The sequence below is a fragment of the Alligator sinensis genome, unplaced genomic scaffold (genome assembly GCF_000455745.1).
Source record: "Alligator sinensis unplaced genomic scaffold, ASM45574v1 scaffold983_1, whole genome shotgun sequence".
NCBI classification, from domain to species: domain Eukaryota; kingdom Metazoa; phylum Chordata; order Crocodylia; family Alligatoridae; genus Alligator; species Alligator sinensis.
The window spans coordinates 617,310-640,170 of NW_005842015.1; the positions used below are offsets into that span (position 1 = coordinate 617,310).

The window sequence follows — 22,861 nt, forward strand, 5'->3', positions numbered from 1 at the left end:
ACTCTTTCCTGCCTATGCAGGGGGTCGGACTCGATGATCTATTGAGGTCCCTTCTGACCCTAACATCTATGAATCTATGAATCTACTCATTTGCACTAGGAGCAATTAGAAATAACCTTCAATATAAGTTCATAGCGCAGCACAGACACAAGCATCTGGAGCAGTAGCAAGATGCTTGAACTGCTCAGCCACCTCTGCTGTTCTGCGACCTCACCACAAACCAATCAACTAACCAACCAGAGGAGGTGTGGCTGAAAAAAAGTAAAGGTCTCTTTTTAGAAAAAAAAAAAAATCATATCATATAAGGCATGAAGAGAATTTAAACTATGAAATGCTTCAGCCCATGGTACATTTCCCATGTGTGTCATAAGGTTTTGTTTCCCTTGAAGCATTTTTAGGACAGCTGGAAACCTCTTCTAAAATTTTGGGCTTCTGCATCCTTTTAATTATGTTGACAACTTGGGCGAGTGATTTTGGATATGCACCTTTTTTCAAGGAAAAGGTAAGCCAAGATCTCCAACCGTGCTTGGCCACACACTGAGGTTAGAGTTCTGCAGCATGTGCCCGTGCATGCACACTGAGCAAAGGGATTCTCTTGGTCCTGTTGACTACTAAGTCTACAGTTCAGCAAAGTACTCAAGAAGTGCTTGAGTCCATCCTTGCTCAGCAAAACATATCAGCAAATGCTCATGCCCCAGTGAAGAAATCATTCGTATTGCTCCTCATTGCCTGTCTGTTCTTTCCTAGCTTGAATGGGTGGAATAGTAGCAGCTGGTAATCCAGTTACCAGGCCTGCACAAGCAAGTCCTTAAGGCACTCAAGTAACTTCAGATAGTGAAAATTTGGGTGTGAAATGGCGAGAGTCCTTTTCAAAGTGATTTCAATGAGCATTTGGCTATAACATAATGAGGGGACAAAGGCTATATCTACATGGCATAATAAAGTGACTCGTAGAGATATCTTGGATATGGGAAACAGCAAAGCCAGGCTAGTGCAGCATCTGCCCAGGCTAACATACCCTACCTTTCAGCAGGCAAATCAGTGCCATGTTCCTAGACAGTTTCCAGTACCCAAGCCATTCAGAGCAAACCTGTTTCTCTATACAGCTCTTCACTGTATCATGCAGACATCCCCTAAATGACAATGGGAACTTCCCAATGAGGAACTGGGTGTGCCAGTTTAGGTACCCAAGTTTGAAAATGGAGGCCTACTGGTACTGATTGAAATAAATGTGTCCAGGTGACAATATAGGAGCGATGACTCTTAGCATATAGCAAATTTAAGAAAAGATCCAATTAATAAAGCTTTAGAACACCTATATTTGACCTGGACTGTACCACTGAGAAATCAATTGGAGGGCTAGGCAGGCACATGTCTACCAACCCAACACCTACAAAAATAGGCTACTTGAATAGGTGCCTAAATTAGAATGTAGCTGCCTATCTTTGATCCATTTGAGCCACCGTATAGAAATTGGGAACAGAATTCAGATGAAACAACCCTCAGTCTATTCTGCTTTAACTGCTAGATCAGCGGTGCTCAGCTTCTACTCTGTGGGCCATATCCGGCTGCAAAGTCATGTCACTCAGCCTGTGGGCCTCCCAATGGATCTGAAAATTTGGTTGGGGGAGCAGTGGCAGCTTTAATTGCAGCTCCCCTTGATGACAGTGAAAACAGTAACAGCTCAGCCAGTCCTATTCATAAAATCTTTATGACCAAATTGAAATACAGTGCATCTTGCACAAAAATGCAAGTTGGCAGCTGGGACCATACAAAATAGAGCAACCTCAATTGGTTTTATTCTCTGTGCTAGATTGTGTCAAATCAAGAAAATTGTTAACAGAGACCTGACATACTCATCACATGTGTATATCTAAGAAAGCCAAAGAAAAAGGCTGAGCCAGTGAAGGCAAGGAAACTACACACTCAACTACCTGTGGCGGCACACTTCTTACAAGACAATCACTCCTTCTCTGATCTCTGTTCTAATCCTCAAAGGGAACTTACAAAACACCTTCTGTAGACGAGCCTACGAACTTCACTTCATAAATATTGGATAGAAAAAAAATCATGGACTCAATATAGACATTCGATTTATGACACATTACAACCTGCCTGACATCTGATTCACCAGATACCTGCCAGACCTGACCTCTTACACTTTTCTTCCCGCCCCCCCCTTGCTCCCCTCCCCTCCCCTCCTTTTCTGCCCTTTGTCTTCCTAATATCCAGCTATTTACTTTTTCGCAGACAGCCTCTTTTCTAACTTAAATTACTACTACTGCAGAGTCTCCCTTACTCACCTTTGGCTTCCCGTGCCCCCCCCCCTTCTTTCCCCCTCCCTTCCCTGCTCTACCTTTTGTTTTCTAACTTCCACCTATTTACATTCTCACTGACATCCTGTCACACTTCTGGCTTCTCTCATTCCTTGGAGTCTCAGAACAGCAGGCCTGAAGAAGGGTGATTGCACCCAAAAGCTTGCAAAGAACTTTTTTCCAACTATTCAGTTCATCTAATAAAAGATATTACATCTACCCAAAGAACCTTGCCTGCCTAGGAAAATACATATGCATTTCAATTGAACTAGCAACTGAAGAAGACAAAAGACTAAATATGCATCTCAAGAAAAACCTGTAAAAGGTACAGGAAAGATGCCCTGTACATAACAAATTCACCTTGCTCACATTTCTCAAAACAGGCATTCAATGTCTAAGGTGTTACAAATGTCTCACATCATTCACTGTATGTCTGGAGTTTTGTAAATAGACCATCACTGGTGCAAGCTATTGCAAATTTGCCCCGTTGATAAACAAATACCCAAAGACAGGTCGAGTAACCAATGCCTCTAAGCTTCCTGTTTGGCCACTCAAGACCCATCATAGTTAACTGCTAAGCTAATCAGTAGCTATGAAAAACACAAGTCTTCACAACTGGCCAAATCCAAAAACAGGAGCCAGGCAATTTAACAACTGTAATATGATGGTCACCGTTTTCCTCCATTTTGTTCGGACCCTAATCAGCAAACGGTCAAGAAAAAACGCTTTGAAGCTATATAGTTAAAGAGTATAAGAACTAAGCCAGTTTTCCAGCAAGATGTGCACTCCAGGTGAAACAGAGAAAGATCACTGCAACATCGCACCCAGCTTAACCAGCAACAGATCCTGCTGGGTGAAGGCTTTAAGACTGGACCAGCTTCCTCTGCCCGCATTGGTAAGAAAACAATGCTGAAGCTAAATATGTACTAGGACTTTGTGGAGTAGCTCATTTTATTTTAGTAAGGAATCTTTTTCTGTCATTTAGTTTTATAGCTTACTTGTTGTATTGTTATTAAAGCCTTTCAGCTACTAATCAACTGGGTGTTATGTCAATTCTTAAGGCACTAGGTTTAAAAACTCGCCTTTTAAGTGCAACTGGACCCAAGGAGTGCCCCTGGGACTGGATGATATGGGTCTGTGTGCTAGATTGCACCGGGTCAGACTAAATCTAGCATGTCAATCATATGGTGGATCAGACCTACAGATGGACCCCACAAGTGGGATCTGGCCAGCACATTGGCCTTGCACCATGCACTCAGTCCATTGGGCCAAAAGTTTGAGCACCATAATGCTAGATCACAATCTTTGCCTGCCTTCTCCTAATGCAAACAACATAAGAACCTTACTGAGCCCACCTTTCTTTTGGTCAGGGGTCATCTACTATCTCTGCCTTTATGCCAAAATGTTTTCCGTTCCTTACATGCAACTTTCTTCCTGCATGTTTCAGAGGCACATAAGCCAAGTGCAGGATTCTTTCCCTCTGGTCCCTGGAGAGAAGGACAGCTGCGAAAAGCTTTTGCCTTATAAGAGGAAATCAGATGCCTTGCAGCTGCCACTGGGAGCAGGGGGGCTCAACTCAGTCATAATTATACAACTTTGACTCAGGCAAGGACTGCAGCTTCTCAGAGGAGAAATCATTTTAATAAGACACATGCTGTACATGAGTTCTCTGTCCCACACATTCTTAGATGAGCTGAAATTGAACAGTAAGCAGAGGAAACTGAACCCAGCTGAATGGGGGCTGGCAGGACACAAGCTCTCTAGAAGGAAGGGATGATCCCCATAAAATGCTGGCAATGAAGATTTTAGAGTAAAACTGGTTCCTTCTTTCACCTTGTTTTTCAGTCTGAGAAACAGGGGACACATGAGAGAAAAAGCAGCAGTTATAGCTGCAAGAACATAGGGCTGGAAATTTAGCTGGGGATGGTCCTGCTTTGAGCAGGGGGTTGGACTAGATGACCTCCTGCAGTCCCTTCCAATAATTTTCTATGATTCTCTCTAAAATGGAGTTAATGCTAGCTAGCCATGGGGCCTGAGTGGAACATAGGCTTGGGAGGGCCCTCTTTCCATAACTGAGTTTTGTACCCAGGTACTAAAATACACTTTTGGAATATGAGGTATCTTGTAATAGAGCATGCGGAGCCCAGCATATCCATCAGAAGAATGCAGATTGCTCCCTCACCCCTGACATAATTCACTCAACTCCCTGGGATACGTGAAGAATACCTTCTTGACTTCTCAAAGTAGTCATTGTGTTCTTGGAAGCATGAGGACTGACAGCCATTCAAATGCTCCGACCTCACAAACACAGCTGTGGACGCTGCTTTCCCCAGACCTATTTCTTATTCTTTTATAAAAGCAGTTAAATTATTTTTTTCTATATGAGTTTTGACTTTTACCACACACACAGGCAGATTTGGCAGAGGAAGGAAGAACGTTAACCTCAGGTGGACACAGAACATTTGCTTCCTCCCTGCTCCCCTGCAAGTAAAAGTTCCAAATTCTAATTTCACTTTTTAAAACCTGTGAATGGGATCCAGCTACGATTCAGAGCTAGTAAATTCACCTTCTTGCTTTCAATTTAAAAAAAACTTCCCCAATAAAAACACCATAATCTTGATTCAGACATGCTTCTTTTAGGATTGCCTATGGTTTGGGCAGGTTTCACAGTCCCTCTGCTCCCCCTGCTGTTGCCATGTGAAAGAGCAGGGGGTTAGAACACGACCAAATCCTGCTCCATGACCTCCTCAATGTCAAGCATTTTATTCTGAATGAACATCTGAGGCATGGAAATGACTCCAAGAATAATTTATAAATTTGCAAGCTGAGGCCAAGATTTTCAAATATAACCAGGGATTTTGGGTGCTCAAAACATTGTGAGAAGCCTGATTTTTAGAAGGCACTCAAGCTAGGCATCTAAAAATCCAGGCATCCAAATCATTAGCTACTTTTGAAAATTTTGGCCATAAACCTAAGTACTCTTACATGAATGACTACTAGGTGTAGTCTAGTAGTCTAGTCTAGTAGTCTATTCTTTGTGAGGAGTTTTACTGACCAGGAATAACCATGGTACTCAGACCTGGGTTCTACATACACGTATGAACATGCCTAACTAGGCACTGCTTGTGTTCCTGAAGTTAAGCTTGACTTCAGCTATTTATGCAGCACTTTTCATCCAGCAATCTCAAAGTACTTTTGAAAAGATTGGAAGTCTCATTACTCTCATGTTAACCCTGGGGAAACTGAAGCAGAGGTCAAGTGAAGTGCCCAGGGTCAAACAGGTAGCCAACACCCAGGCCCAGGAACACAACACAGATCCATTCCAGGGCCCAGGGTGGTACAGAGGACCACTAATCAACATAATGTATGAAACTGCTCATGAGACGAGACAGAAGGGAGAAAATAGTGGGAGAAAATAGAGAAGGGAGAAAATAGAGAAGGGAGAAAAAATATAGAAAGGGAGAACATATAGAAAGGAGAAAAAAATGGAAGGAAGAAAAAAGAAAAAGAATCCTAGATTTCTTATAAAACCATACTCCTAAATATACAAAGTGGTTGTGCGCCTGTGGGAAAAATTTGACGCTGCAGATGCGTCTGGTATAAGAAAGTCTGCTGAGCTGTGTAGAGGCGGCGAATAAAATGCTCCAGGCTTGTGCTTCTTACACTAGAGAGTCCCTAATAAGGACAGAAGAATGGAAGTAGAGTGCAACCTCAGCTTTAGTTTCCCACATCCTTAGCAGGGCGGCTAGGAATTTAAACCTATTAGATAGCAAGAAAAAACTAACTCCACCCATTCTGACTACATGCATCTGTATGGGAGCTCATTTTATTGCTAATCTCAAAATATTTGTTAAAACTACCTCTAAGATTGTAGGAGGCCAGACCAGATGATCTTAATGATCCTTTCTGGCTTTAAATTCTATAAAAGAAGAGAAAAATATGTTAATTATGATATTTACGCCAGGGCCAGGCTGTAAATAGGTGGATTACAGTCAAGTGCATTAAACCAAGTATCATTTTGAGAGACATTTGAACATTTTGATCCAGAGAAACTGTTACATTCTGCCTGCTTGATGCAAAGCAGCTGTAAAGCCATCACAAGCAGCTAGTTAAACCATGATTACAGCTGCTTTGGACAGATACAAAGCAGTTAGATTGCACTGATGGCCATATGATCTCAAAAGCCCCTCACTGCTTGCTACAAATGTAGAATGGAAGCAGAAAGCAGGGTAGTTTTCCTTAAGTCATTAGAAATCAGTTTTCTGACACAGAAGAGAGTGCAGCAACACTGATTTACACCTGTTTACCTTTGTGAGGGAGTGAAGGAGCAGCCCGAGCCGGCAAGAGAAGCGGCGGGCTGAGAGACTCCCTCATCTGCAAACGCCAATCCACCGCAGCTGGAAGCTGTCGCACAGCAACATTTTTCTAGCTAGTACTTCCTTCAGATTGGAGGAGGGAGTCCAGGACTGGCATTTGAAACCCCAACTGCAAATGCTCAGGGAGAGAGAACTTGGAAGCCAGGAGGCTTGGGGAGACAGTCGGGACTGGAAATGGCCAAACCAGCAATACTGGCTGTCCCAGCAGAGGTGGCAGACCCATCCGAAATGGAAGACCTGGCAGACTCAGCTGTCCAAACTGCCGGTTGGTGTCGAACACTGAGGAGGGCAGCCAGATTGGGGCTAGCTCTCTGCAAGCCAGTCAAGCCTTGCAGCCCAAGGGCTGAACTAGGAGCCTGGACCACTTGGCTGCATAACCAGGGAGAAGCTTTGAAGAGAGAGGAAGACAGAACCACAAGTGGTCTACCCCACTCTGAGTGAAGTTTGTTTCTTTTGTACATTTTTTTCTGCAATTGTTTTCTTGGGCATTCAGTTGGCCTCACCCTGCGTTGAAGGGCATGGTAGCATGGGCATACATTGAGAGAATGAAGTGACTGTGCTTGGTGTTGCCAGAGGCTCCAATGCCCTCAATATAGGAAGTCTTGGCTGGCTTCCAGTGAGTGTATGTTGTTCTTTTGATACACTGGATGAGTCCTTTAAGCTGCTCGGGGAGAGTGAACGATACGGGACCTGGCCTGGGTTCAGAATAGACTGCATGTAGTTTGTTTTCTTCTTTTTACCGGAATACGTCTAGACAGTTGCCTGGATTGGCGGGTGATCAGCCCTGGAGAATACATGACTTGGACTGTAACCAGTGGTACTTGAACAAGGCAACATATGCTAGAAGGAGGTGAAGTCATTATATTTTTCCTTCATCGAGTTACCCATTAGGGTGAGAACTTTATTCCTTGATCAAGACAATGACTTTAGTACGGTATGGAATGGGTAGGGGGTGTAAGGGAAGGAGGAGCCCCCCAAAAGATCGAGTCGAGAACCTTGGGATTGAACCTATCTGCACACTTTTTCTCCTGGTTCAATTAGGTATACCATCAAGTGATGGTGGGCGAGAGCATGAGAGTTTAGTCCAACCGCAGATACAGACGCCCTGAGGACTTTTGCTGATGATCTGGCCAATAGACTACATTAGAGGCATGGACCCCAAACATAACGGAGAAAGCCTTGACAACCTTATAGACCAGAGTATTTCTTGTTTGATGAAGCATGGTTTTGCACTAGGAATTCTCCTTGTAAAGCAGACAACATACCAATTTAGCTACTGTCCAATACCCACACTGCTGTCCATCATAGCAAATATTCTTTATTAGACACACAGCATAATTCATGACAAAACATGTCATTTTATTCATTTAGTTTTGACATTGAAGGGCACTAGACATCTTAAAACATTATTTATAAGGAGTCCCACTTACAATGCCATTCAGAACATCAGTGTTGCTTTTGTTATTTCTAAGAAAGAATCCTTAGGTGGGGATCATGTCACCCTTATGAAAGAGTCTGTAGCAAGGGAATTATGACAGCAAGTGAGGTTTACATAAAACTAACAGCCATGTTATGCTCAAAATGCTTAAGTTTATTGCTCTATTTAATGACTACCAGCAGTATTTTTTTGTAAAAGCCAGTTCACTCTGCTAGCTTCTCACTGAAGGAAATATTTTAAATACAGCAATAAAGTTAAGTGATTTAAAGATAAGACATGTTGCCATATTCATGCAAACCCTGCTGACATGAAATTTATTGGTACTTGGATACAAAATAAAAAACAAAAGACATGTATTGAACTTTTGGGAAAAATTCCCCACAGTGACACAGTAAGTTGTAGAAATAGCACTTCAGGCCTGAACTTGTGCCCACTGAAGTCAATGGCAAAACATCAGTGAAAACAGGATCGAGCCCTTATAATTCTGAATGCTGTTTGATCCTTTTCTGATCAGCAAGTGCAATAAATTCTCAGAATTTTCAGCACTAATACAAGTATAATTTTGTTGCTGTTGTTGTTAAAAGCAAGTTGCAGATAACTTTAATTGCTTGTCGTGCCCCAATTCTTAAAGCACTTAAACACACATGCTTAAATATATGCCTATTCATTAGGGCACTCAGGCATGGATTTAATGGGTCTAGACACATGCTTAAACTTAAGCAAATGCTTAAATCTTTTCCTGAACTGGGGCTTAGAAGATAATTAGGAGCTGCAGTGTCTGTCTAAAAGGAAGTGCTGCTGCACAGATCGTTGGTTGTAGGGATACAGGGTTGAGTGACAGTCTGAATGTATTTTCAAAGTCAAACACTTGGTTTATGAGTTTTCAAAGCTGCCTACGGGATTTGGATGCCTGATTCCCATTTTCATGAGAACTGGGCTCTCAGCTCACTTGACAGCAAAGAAGTGACCCTTTCCTGTCTACTCAATAGAAGTGGGCTTTAAGTCACAAAATTCACACTTAGATTTCGAACATCTCAAAGTTCCAAGGAAATTGTATCTGGGAATTTGGGCTGACAGCATACAGAAGCCATTTGCAAAATTCAAATTCTGATCCAGATTTAGATTTCAAAATACACACAATGATCAGGGAAGTTTGAAGTGTTTTGTTTTCAGACTCCTCTCTCATTTTCACCACAGCATTTCAATATTGTTATAATCCTACGGCATACTGCAGTTAAGGAAATAGGAATTGACTTAGGTAAATTATTTAACTTTTCCTCCCTTTGTTCTGACACCACTGCTACATCTTGTGGATTTTTTTTTAACAAGCAAACATGAAGTGTGAAACATTATTTCAATATGAATCAAGTTGAATCCTTAAATGCAGAGGCTCAGAAGGTTTATGATATACACAGTATTCGGTAGTTTTAAAGGTAAAAACAATCAGAAAAAGGCAAAAGTTACTTTCAAGCTTAGTCAACATACGGTACATATTTCAGCATGACAATTTCAAAAGGTTTCACACTGTATTTGGATAGATTAGCAATTAAATTGTTTTTTTTTAAAATAGCAAACTCAAGACACAAAGTGGAATTTTTTTGATTTTGTAACAAATGAAGCTACTATTTTTATTTACAGTATAAATAAGCTGGGGGTTGTTTTTTTTTTGGTGAAGATAATGTCCTGCCACATATGTGTAAGACAAGTAGTATCTCAACTCTTCAATGCAAACAAAAGCATAAAAGAAGCAATATCAAAGTAAAACAATATATTATTTATTTATATTTATGTATGTATGTATATGTGTGTGTGTGTGTGCGCGCGCGTGCGCGCATGTGTATCTTCAACTAAGATGGCTGAGTAACCATATGTCTCTTATCAGATCTGGAATATATCTCATTCCAGTCAGAAGTTCACTTGGGTTTAGCCATTAGGACTACCATGAATGCTTATTCTTCTGCTGCTCTAGCGAGCTGCTTCCCATACAAGCTCATGACATGGTGGACAAACTGATACTGTTCACAAGTCTGGATCATTCCTCCCCTGAAAAGGAAAGCAGAGAAAGGGAAGGGGAACAGTACTTTAATTACCTATATTGTTGTACTCAGTAGTGCCATGTCTAAAATGAAAGTGGAACTATACACCAAGATTATATTCCAAAATCCACCAAAGTCAACGGAAAATCTCCCATTGACTGCAATAGGCCTTGGATCTGACTTTGGTTGGCATTCAAAATAGAAATCCATTTCACCTTCCGTTTCCCCCTCAGCAAGGCTCTAATTCCCTGAAGATACTATTATCATTTATTATTTCTAGTATAGTGGTGCCTCTAGTAGTAGGACTGTGCATACAGACAGTTACACAGAGGCTACGGTCCCACCCCAAAAAATGCTCTAAATAGAGAGAGAAGGCAGGCAGAACATATAAGAGGAAAGGGGTGAGGCTACTTCCCCGGTTTTAGGCCTGTGACATCACAGGATGGTGTGTTTTGGAATAGCCCCAGTGAACTAGGGACAGCCAACAGGATTTCAGAGTAGACAAACACATTTCAGCAAAGAATAGTTTGGAAACTGGTGACTGAGCTGACAACATCCTGCTTAGCAAAGACTTTCAACACAAAAATCTGGCCTTCTTCAGCTTTCATTTCAGTTTTGGTATTCGCCTTTTAAAGCCATATTGCAAACTTGAAAAGCAAATGAGTTACTCTTTCCTAATGATATAACTAGGCAAGAGCAAACATATGGCTTATTTTTCAATGTATCCTTCTATTTTAGCAGAATATTAGGAAACATACAGATTTATAGCAGGAGCTAGAGCTTAGCAAAAGGGAATGTGGGTAAAGATGTTCAGTGCTGAATAGGATGTTTTTACCATTATCTAAAGCTTTGCTATCAGCTTCTCACAATATCTAACAAATACTGTGATAAAAGTCTACTGATGGCCCAATAACAAAGTGGCTAAAATCCATGCACATGAAAAAACAAATGAAACAAAAAAGGTTTTAATTCACCAAGGGTTAACAGAATTATGCCAGCAGAAGCACTGGTTCATGGATTTAGAAATTGCGGTGGTGACCTTACTTACACTGAGGGATGGGTGATGGAAGTTGCAGGGGGCTACCACTGCCCTCTTACAGGGTCTACTTTAGGGTGGGAGAAACATGGCAATGCCTTATTTCATACAATCCTGCAGCAGCCTCCACCAGCAGTGGAGTTCCACAGGAAATTATGGAAAGCTTCCTTGAATGCTGGAGGCTGCAAGTGAGGGCCTTGTTACACATTATACTGTGAGCCCTGCAAAAGTTTATTGGCTTAGTCCTAGCTTTGCAGTCATACCTTCAATTTGAGCAGCTCATCTGTGGGGAGTGGCCACACCTTAATGGAATGGGAGCTGGGTTATGCGGAGCAAGAAATAATCCTGCCCTGGAGTGGCGGGACTTTGAGCCGCATAACGAGTGCTTTAAACCACTAAAAGGTGTCAATGTGCGGACAATCCAGGAGTTGAGAGCTCCAGAAGCCACCCAGGATTAGTGCATAGGCCCTGAGAGAGGAAAGGGCCCTGAGAGTGGAAAGGTGGAGAAACCCCTGGCCATACCCCAGTCGCTCTCCCTTTCAGCATCTACTCTCTGCCCCTGTGTGACACAGGCTACTGGGCAAGATGGACCTATGGTCAGTAAATGACAGTTCTCATGCTCTTATGTTAAAGCTGCTCCCTCTTGGCTTAAGGAAGAGTAGACAGCATTCCCACCAACTGCCATCTCCTAGCATGAGCTGCCCTTGTGGCAAAAAGGGCCTGGTTGGCACAGGGAAATATAATATACCTGCTCCAGCTCCAGTGAATATCTTACAAACACTAAAACTACAACAGAAGGGCCAGACTGGATACAAAGGACCTCCTCCTGGACTCCACTGACTGAGGGAACCCTGTTTTGATAATCCTTATTTTTTTGAACTGCTGTTTGTGAAACAGCATCACTATTTATCTGTGTCAAAGCGTGTCTGCTGCTCATGGCATTGAAAATATATTTTCGACAATTCATGACACAGGGAATGTTAGTCTATCTGGTGATTACTCCCCATGCAATTCCACTAAGAGCTAGGTTGTACCCTAAAGTTATGGCAACAGAAGCAGAAGAGTGGCCATCGAGTTTTAGAACAGTGGAAGCGATTTTATTTTTATCTTATTCTCCATTGTGCTGTGGCTTCCTCTCCTTCCTACACACACCTGCCTCATGACAAGCGATAGCTGTTCAGAGTTTAGTAAAGATTAGATAAATTATATTTTCACCCATGTTTCCACAGAGACCTTCTGGAAACCATCTCTCAAACACTGGTTACAAGGAAGCTGGAAATACCACTCTCCTTTGTCACGTCAACTTTATTTTTAGGAACAAATGCCAGACTCCTGTATAGTATCTAATGCTTAGACCTTGTGAAAGTGAACCATGCAGGGTTAGCAAGAAGAAATCTTTGTCCCTCCAATCAGACAGCAAGCTGAAGAACAGCCCACTGCTTCCTGTAGGGGCCAATGTCCTCATGATCCCAAATTGGGGTAATGGCAAGTGGATCCACTTAGTTTCAGACCTTGTTCTGCCATACAGAAGTACTTTGCAGAGACAGATGGAGATATCTAAGCCCATCATGCCTGAGGTTCTGTGTTGCCTCTGCCCCTCACAACTACCAGTTGTGCAATGTAATTCCCTTTGGTCCCCTCTGCAGCTCACGTGGCTGGAAGTAGCTGTCCCTAAATGTTTAGGTGCAGAGGACACTTCTCTTGAAGATGACAAAGGGAAGTGTTTGAAGGTGGCTGTCAGCAGCACCACCCTTTTACTGTGCACATCTTATAACACCTGATGCCAGAGGGGTCCAGAAGAGACACTTATGTCTTCATATCCTAGGCCAACAGTGCACATCATTTCATTTTAGGAAAGTCAGCTTCCCAAGGTCAGACACTGCACATCAGATATTTCACCAAAGGCATGTCTACATGTTCATCAATGTGCCATAATTGCAGTGCGTTAACTTTAGTGCCTATAATGGCACATTAGCACAGATGAATGCTTTGTTAAAGACGTTAATATGCATTAGACTAAACCTATCAAGCATTAGTGCATTAGAATGGGTTTTGCCCGCCGTGGTAATGCACAGTAGAATTAGTCTTCTGCACATTAAGTGTCTCATGTAGACACACCCCAACAAGCTGAAACTCCTCCCTGCAGTTCCCAAGCAAGGAGAGGATTCTTAGGGCTAATGCCCATACCTCTATTGCCCTGCACAGATCAAGGAGTTTTCCTGCAAATGTTTAAGCTGACTCATAATAACCTCACTTCCTACAATACCTCCTTCAAGTCCCTGGAGTCTCTTGCCCTCCTGTCATCCTGTTTATCCTGCTTATGAAACGTGTCCAGTGATTATTGGCCAAAGACATTGCTTCCAGCTATGCCAGGGATAGGCAATTATTTGGGCCTGTGGGCCACATAGGCAGTTCAGGGGAGCTCCCATGAGCCAGTTGCTCCCCCCCCAGCAAAAGCTCAGAGCCCGCGCACTACCGCCAATAGAGCACAGCCACAGCCCTGACCCCAGCCCATCATACATCTGCTCCGAACTCACCCCGGCTGGAGTGGACCAGCCCAGAACAGCATGCACAGCCCAGAACCTGGCCCACCCTGTGCCCGCTCCAGACTGCCCACCCACGCTGAGCAGTGGCAGGGCAAAAGCTGTTGCTCAGCATAGGGGAAAAGCGGCCCCTCTCCCTTACTGCTGTGGGGCGCTTCTGGCTGCAGCTGTCTGGAGCCTGTGCCCAGGCTGCCCTGCAGCTCCTCTCTGCTGCCATCACCACTGCTTCTGGGCTGTCCAGCAGGGCAGTGGTAGCAGTAGAGGGGAGCCACAGGTCATGCCAGGCACAGGCCATCCCAGACAGTAGCAAGGTGGAGAGGCCACGTTTCCCCCGTGCCAAGCAGCATTCTGTCTAGCCACCACCACTGCTGCCACAGCTCAGCGTAGATGGGAGAGTCTAGAGCAGGCATGGGGCAGCCCAGGATCGAGGCAGTGTGCACGGGTTCCAGCTGGTCTGGAGCTCGTTTGCTCTGCTGGGCTGAGTCCAGAGTGGGCGCAGGACAGGCTGGGGTTGGAGTCTGCACGTGAGTCCCTGCCAGTACCATGAGGCCCAGGCCAGCAGCAGCAGCAGCTGGAAGGAGTTGCCACCTGGGCTGCCTAGAAAGGCAGTCCAGGCAGAGCCCCACTGTGTGCCCACAGGGTGGTGGGACATGCCACAGGCTGGATGGTGCCTGGGCTAGGTGGGACTGAGGGACCTACCACTGGCTGGACAAAGTCCCTCCGTGGGCTGGATCCAGTTCACAGGCCATATTTTGCCCACCCCTGAGCTAAGCCCTTTGAAGTGTTTGCCTCTCTATAATTATTGCTTCTGGTGCCAGAGTAGGAGCTAGTGATGGTTCATGAAGATGGCAAGAGATAGACAAAGGCACAGGTAGATTTGATCACTCCTCTTCCCTTCCCTTTGCCAGCACCCGCCTCCCTGCAAGGCTAGTATTCTTCAGATGTGCCTCATGTACCAAACCTGTTTTTGACTGGACATCCTTGATGTTTTTTGCTTCTGTGGCTCCCCGCCTGTGAAGCACGTCCCTGTGTTACTCACAGACAGAAGTCAGTAGAGGGCATTTCAGACCTAGTGAACCTCACAGTGCTGTGACAAACCAATGGTTTATTCTTGCTTTTTATTTTTTTTTCTTATTTCTCATGTGGACTTTCATGGTCTGGGCTGACATCCACTGAAACAGCCAAATCACCAGGGCCTCTGCAGGACTCTGCCTATCAGGACCTCAGCGGGCTGACAAACATTTCATTTTCTGCCTCCCACTCATAACTGCTCCTCTGAAATAAAGCTCACTGTGGGGTTGAGGTTTCCTTTTTCTTTTTTTTAATCTTTGGTGTGTTTTTTGTGACATTCCTTCCTTTGACTACATTTATCATTATCATTAGAGAGAGCATTGAGACATGTTTTGATGCAGCTTGAAACCAGTGGGAGAGGAAAAATAATATCTCGGTGCAAAATTCAAGTCTCTTTATTTTGTGGTCAGAATCAAACCAGCATGATAAAGAATGCTTAAACAGAACCATTTGATTTTGGAGATCTTCGTGCCTCTATCTGCATGTCTGTAAACACTTTCACCTGGGTGTGAAGAGCACACACCAACTGCTGCAGCTTCCTGAGCCTGATGAAGGGTTTTTGAACCCGAAAGCTTGCTTAATAACTATTCTCCAACCATTTGGGTTGGTCTAATAAAAGATATCAAATTCACCCAAGGAACCTTGTCTGCCTATATCCTTAGACCAACACGGCTACAACCTAAACCCCTGCATTCCCCCTGTACATAACTCGAGCAGCTTCCATAGTCAGACCCTTTCACTACTGCTTACAAGGCCAACCAGAGTAGGACTTTTTCTTTACTTCTTCTGTTTCACCTCATGGTTGCAAGCACATCTGTGATTCTGAGACTAGTTTCTGTAGGGGTAATACCTTGTGGTTGGCAGCAGGACTCCCAGCCTTACTCCTTTGGTTAGAACAGTAGGACCAGATCCTCAAAGGGTATAAATCAGTTGTAGCTTCATGAAAATCAATGCAGCTATCCAAATTTATGCAAGCTGAGGATGTGGACCAGTTGTGACTTGCTGAAGCATTCTTTCCCTGTTGGGATTTTAGGGGACAACAGATTAATATCAGAACATAGGCCGGAGTTGTTTTTTAATGGGAGTTTGTCTCTTAAGTCACTTGGACTCTGAACTTTATTTCAAAGCAACAAGTATGTTCTGTGGGAGACAAAAAATTCTACTCACTGGCCTGCGTTTGTTTTTCTTTCCAATTCTCATTTCTTTTCCTCTTAAATATGTGGAATGCATATATTCACATATTTTATTTTGGAAAGGAAGAGAATTCCCTTACCTGTCTAGTCGTAACTGGCAGGTTGTTCGCAGTATGTCAACTATGCCCTCATTCTTCAACTCTTTACAACAAATGCTGGTGGCAATGAAGCAGCCTGTCCTTCCAATCCCTGCACTGAAGAGGTGGAAAATAGGGAAAGTGGGGGCAAACAACCCAAAAAGAGAAAAGCATTAGAACTTCATGTGTTATGTACATAATGTATGGTCAAATGCACCCCCTCCCTTTGCCCCTCCACACCCTTCTGGAAGCATGTGGCCATGTGTGTGCGCCTATTTCAAGGTATATATATTGTTAATATTCCACATGTGTGAAAAAATATTAACAGGTAGTAGCCCCCAAAAGCATTACTTGGCAACAAAGGCATTTTAAAGATGGTTATTCAGAGAAAAAGATATCATCTTGTGCAGCTGTATCATGCAACAACACAGAGGTTCAGGGTTTGAACCCCAAGCACAGACCATAACGTTGCAAGGGAGATGAGGCGAGGAAAGGAATACTTTGCAGTGTACACCACTGGTCATTCCATTGCTCAGACTGGTTGGGAAGCAGCACCCACAAATTCAAACTGGAGGGAGTGGCAGACTGCCCCCATGGCAAGGGGCTTTTATTAAATGGAATGGATGTGCTCTTGTCTCCTCAACAGCAGAATGCCTATTCTCAGAGAGGCAGAGACTAAAGTAATTCTGAACCACACTCTTTGCCTTGTCACCTCACAGTTGGTTACTCCATTGCTGATGGGGCCAAACAAGTACAGAAACTGGGTGTCTCATGGTGAAACAGGGATGGTTTTCCTACTGAAAGATTACACAACCGAGTGGGAATACAACTCAGTGGACAGGACAGGCAACATGCCTGGATATCTTTCCACTGGGAGAATCTTATAATAGGGAACCACATAGAAAGGAGAGACTATATTTACATAGTCAGATGTGTGCAACCTTACCTAAAAAGCACATTGCTGATCAAACACATGAAGGCAAAGTATCCTGCATTTAATAAATGCTACTGCTATATTATCTAGCTCTCATTTTAAAGCAACTGCTATTTCCTTGGGTATCAGAATGGAAAATACTAAGAGATGATGAGAAAGTAAAGGCTAGTTTCTAACACAGGTTCTAGACCTGCCTAGGGAGAGCCCTTTTACATAGTTGCATGGCTACACAAGCCTCGGACACATGGACCCTGCATGCCAACTGCTCTGTAATTGAGCAATAGCCACTGAGCAAGTCGTTGAGGTTGGGCAATATGAATAAGACCACCAAGAAAGGACCACGTCCTGTGGCAATGGGTAGCAGAACTGCTTAGAGATATCTTCTTTTCTTCCCTGGGAAGCTCCTAAACTGTTGTAGATGCATGTGCCACACACAGGGCTTGCAAAACTTGCAAAACTGAAATTGTGCCCTCAAAAAGACCAGGCACAAAAGAGATGATTCCCAGTGAGGACAGTGCTTCATAATGTGTGTAATGGACAGGCAGAGCAAATCAGCCTGTAATCATGAACACATTTTTTTTCAAAAGACATTAGCACTGAGATGAGGCAGGCAGTACAGAGTACAATGCCAAAGAGACCTTAAGAGGATCCTCTGGCCTTTGTCAGGCCTCTGATGACAGTGTACCACTTAAATAATAGAAGCAACAAATAACTTTTATTTCTCAGGCAAACTTTAGTTTGAAAGATATCCCCCTTGTGCAGTTCTCTGAGAGCTTCTCTGAACAATTTTCATTCATGCATGTTGTGATAAACATTGCTTAAATAATTATGGTGAACAGCAATATGGCAAGTCTGATGCCATTTGCAAAGTCATTCAGATCAGAAATCTTATAACTCTCTGGAGTTGTGCAAGATTCAACAAATTAGAGATTTTTTTCTCATTCTTTATCAATGAAAAAGTATTTTTCTTTTCAGCTGCTTCAGTCATTGGTTAAAAAACAGAGTTGGTGTTGTGCTGTTAAAGTGGCAATAAGAAGCTGTGAACTCTTCTTACCACCTTAATGAAGAATCAGCTGCAAAGCTGACAACACTCCTGCATGTTAAATAATTAAGTAAGCAGCCTCAAGAATAATTACCTTACACAATTGCCAGAGAACTTCCCTCTGTTTAAGCACTGTTAAAGTCATAAGAAAAAAACAGCAACAAGTGTATAGAAAACAATGGGGCTTACACATGGTTGCTGTTAGCAAAATTCTAGTGAGATTCCCTTCACTGGCACAGATGGGCTTATGACCACATCAGCAACATTTTCATGCAGAAATTCCTATTCGTGCTCACAACAACTGTATTTTAATGGCTTTAAACTGTGGTAAGAAAAATTCAAAGAGGAAGCATGGTTTTGCTCATAAGGCACTGGACTGGGGCTATGGAGAGCAAGGTTTAATACTTGGTGCTGCCATTAATACCTGTGAAAAGCCTTAGGTGAATCACTTAGATCCAGGCTCCATTTGGGTCCTTAGGTCTAAACGGAAATCAATGGTGCACAGGTACCTAGGTACTTTTAAAAATCTAGCTATTTTCTCTACCTACCTCACTTTCCAACCTTTTGCTCCTATTTTGTATCCCATTTCCCATTTTTTTGCCTATTGTATTTGTTTAGATTATAAATGATTCAGGCCAAGGATTACCTCATACTCTGTGTACCAAGAGCCAGGTACTCAGTCCCCATGGTTTGTGCATATCTCTATGGTAATAATGCAGATAGCTAACAATAAAACAGAGATCTTCCATAATGCTGGACATCCAGAGCTCTAGAATGTTTTACAAAGGAAGGTAAGTAGCATCCTAATTTTACAGACAGGAAAACTGATAAAGAAGGGTGAAGTGATTTGTCTGTGGTCAGACTGAAAGCTAGTGGCAGAGAGAAGAACAGAGTCCAGATCTCCTGTGGCCAGTGACTTATTTATAAGACCAAATTGGAAAAGACAACCTACCTTTAACATGAAGCTGTCTTTAGAGAACCTTGAAAGGTAGGAACATTAAAAAGAAAAGAAAAGAAAAAAAATCTGTGCTATACTGTATTTAAGAGGGCTGAACCTACTAGCAGGTTTATGCTCTAATGCAGGGCCAAATCCTGCAAGGTGCTGCATCTTACTCCAAAGCCAGTGAAAATGTGGTTATCAGCATATCACAGGGCCTGGCTGATGGTTTGCAAGTGCCCAATATATGTAATATACTACATACACTCCACATTTTTTATACAAAGGAATAAACAAGGACATTTGAGAGTGCTCTGGCCCCTAGCCATCATCCTCAAGTGTGTCTCAGACAGTAATAGCAATTTCAAAATAAAACCATTTTGTGTGGGAGGAGAACTCTGATGGTGCCATCACCAAACACCCCCATCATTTACAACCACGGAGAGAAGTGGTGCGGTCCTGTAAGTGATCATTGTACACAAAATGGGCTTATTTTGAAATTGCCATTTCTTTTTTGAAACATCCTCATAAAATGATTCAAAAGCCTGTCACTTCTTTCAATCTTTCAAACAAGTACCTAAGACTTTATTATAAATACCTAAGAGAAACACCCAAAGACCTATACTTCTACATATTAGATAGCGAGACAAAGCTGTAGGAAAAAACAAGCTTCCAAATCAAAATAGAAGGCTTATCAGTGGCTGGGTTCAATACTGTCTGTAAAAGAGTTTCTCATAGATTCACAGATTTTAAGGGCCAGAAACCCTTACTATCGTTATCATTAATTATTCTTCTAGCTCTTTTATGAACACTTTCATCATCCCTCTGTCATCATCCTTTTTGAAGAGAGGACACCAACACTGGACACCACTATCCCAGCAAGAGACTCACCAATGCTGTATGCAGAAGTAACGCCACCGTCCTGTTCCTACTTGACATTCCCCTGTTTATGCAGTCAAAGATCATGTTCACTCCTTTTGGTTATAGCAACACACCTGAAGCTCATGTTCAGTTCCTTATCTGCCATGACCTCTTAGTCCTTTTCAGAGTCACTGGTTTCCAGGTTACAGTCTTCCATCTTAAAAGTGTGACCTACATTCTTTGTTCCCAGATGTATGACCCTACATTTGGCTATGTTAAAATGCATGTTATTCAAATGAATTCACCTTACCAAGCAATCTAGGTCAATCTGGAAAATTTAACGGAACCCATCATTGTTTAATTCACCAACTTTTTATCATCTGAAAACTTTTACTAGCAATGATTTTATATTTTCTTCCAGATGATTGATAAATTTAACAATGGATAACAGTTCCCATTTACGATTAACTGAAGTCCATCAGTTAATCAGCTGTTAATTCAGCAACTATGGGGTGTGCTTTAATTAAGTACTGTGTTTACCTGAATTAAGGACTAACCAATCAGACTAATACAAATTCCTTGCAGAAGTTTATTATGGTATATCAGAATAGTAACCTTTAACAATCAACTTGCGATTCTATCAAAATGCTTTGTTTGTTTCCATCAGACCATATGATCGACAACAATTATGCACCTATCCTTTTAACTGATGACTGCACCTCATATCTCATATCTGTCTTTCCATAATATTACCTGGGATGGATGCTAGGTTGACTGACTTAGAGTTTTCCAGGCCATCTTATTTATATTTTATATGTATTGGCACAGCATTAGCTGTTTTTAGTCCTCTGGAACTGTTAATCTCAACATTACTGGTTTAAGAAAGTGTGTGGGCCAATTTGTTAAAAAAGTATATTTTGGGGAAAAAACTATCCAGCTGATTTAAAAATGTTTAATTTTAAGCAGTTGCTGTTTAAGAGCCTCCTTGGTTATTGGTGGAACAGAAAGTTATTTCATCATTACAGTAAGCTTCTTTCTAAAACACATTTCATTCTGCTTCTCTCTGAAGCACAGTAAAAGTATTTAATTATTGATGATTTTATCATCTTTGTTTGCTGCTGAACTCACAACATTTTGAGGACCGTGTTTGTTCCTAACATTGTCTTTAACCCATTGGCCGTAGATTTTTCAAGGATACTTTGGTTTCACTTATCAATTGTCTGTATAGTCTAAACACTGATTTGTACTCATTGCTATCAGATTCCCCATTGTTTTGCTTTTTATGCCTTTTTATTATGGTATCACTGCCTTCAGGAATTCTTTTTAATCAAAGAAGCCTTCTTTCATGAGTGCACAACTGTGGGTTTTGGGAGAGTCTAATGCATCAGTTATATATTTATGCTGAAATACTTCTTTCCATTCAGTTGTGTTCATGATGGTAATCAGCTTTTGGGAAACTAGCATCTTTGAAGCCCTGAGTGTCTATCAGTATGTATGGCTATATTGTGGTTGCATTTAGACAATCTTGGGTATGTCTGCATAGTAAGCATACCTTGCCAGACAGCAGTGCTGTCAAGCATGCTGCACTGCTCCAGGTAGGCTGCTTCCTAGACACAAATACAATGTAGCTGTGTCCTTGTAGTACTTTAGTCAACCTATTTAGTACTGCTGAGAGACAGGGCCATTCACCTCATCCCCATCCTAATCAGCCTATCTGTAGTGCCACACAGATGCAGCTTCATGGCATGGCAAATATACCATGTAGACATGTCTCATCCTTGTTCAGTTTGGTGATCAGTTCATCCTTATCTACCAGATTAAGATTAAGCATGAGAACTATGACAAATTAACTGCAGTACTTTCTGTACTGGAAAATTACCCTTATCTCTATTATTATTATTATTATTATTTTTAGAAAATCCAAGGATACATTTATCAGTGATTGCATAACACCTCCAGCTCATGTCCTCCTAGACTGACTTCCCTCATGATAATGTGATTTTTCTTTACAGACATTATAGATAGATTTTTAAGGAGTGGCTGGTGTGGCTTTTATCTCAGTGTCCTCATAACACTGTTGGTGAAAGAGCTTCATGGAAATCTAATATAACATTAACTTACCTGCAGTGGACAATGACTGGAGCATTCTTTTGTTCTGCATGCTGCATGGCCTCTTCCACTTCCTGCACCAGCTGTAACAGGGCTGGAGCTTGATCTGGTGTCTTTTGGTCTGGCCAGGATGTGTACCAGTAGTGTTTCAGGGTTCTTACTTCTTCATCCTTCTGTGACCCAGTTATATAGAAAATTAATGCTAAAGATGTAAACATTTTCCAAGATTTTTGCTTAACAACAAATGATAATGAACCTCTGCCTCTTTGGGGACAGCATAAGCAAGTCAGTGCTGAAGGAAAACAAGCATCTGCTCGACCAAATCCAAGGAACACAGACTTTCTGATGTTCAGAACTGATACTGTACACGAGCAAACTGGTAAACACCACAAATCAGCAAAAACACCACCAAAACAACTGTGTTCTTTTTTTGTGTTCTCTTCCCCATCTCTTTTTACTTAGTGCTAAAAGCTGTGTGAACAGCAGCCAAAGTCAGGTTGTTTTCTTCCTGGCATATTCATTCAGGGAGGCTAGAGCTTTGTTTGTGACATAATGACTTTTATAATGGATCTGAAAGACAAAGAGCCATATATTTTTTTTCTCTCTCTCCCTGACAGGCAGGCAGATACCTATTTCTTCCTGGTGGATGTATTATATCCTATCGATAATGACTTATAAAGTATAGATCCACTCAGCAGGCAATTTAGGGACATAGAGGGATGCGCTACTTGTGCCTCTAGTTGCAGCCCTGCATTCATTGTAAGGAACAAGTCCTAGTTTCCTCAGGGTCCCTGAATCACTATGAAAGCAGTAAGCATGCTGCCAGTTTGGAGAAGTACTTATTAGGTCTGTATACATAGGTATTTGGGTACCCAAAATGACACACCTTGTGC

The 22,861-nt window shown here is 42.3% G+C and overlaps 1 protein-coding gene across 2 annotated transcripts in view; it reads right to left on the minus strand.

Annotated features, from left to right (window-relative positions):
- Positions 1–9,916: 9,916 nt before the first annotated feature.
- The window catches only part of PTPN5 (protein tyrosine phosphatase, non-receptor type 5), a 131,560-nt gene continuing 118,615 nt past the window's right edge, over positions 9,917–22,861 (minus strand). For both annotated transcript variants that reach the window (XM_025202106.1, XM_025202107.1), the window contains 3 exons: positions 21,981–22,141; positions 16,089–16,202; positions 9,917–10,172 (listed from right to left, as the gene is read on the minus strand). In XM_025202106.1, coding sequence (XP_025057891.1) covers positions 10,079–10,172; positions 16,089–16,202; positions 21,981–22,141 — 369 coding nt within the window. In that variant the 3' untranslated portion in view covers positions 9,917–10,078. The remainder of the gene's footprint in view (positions 10,173–16,088; positions 16,203–21,980; positions 22,142–22,861) is intronic.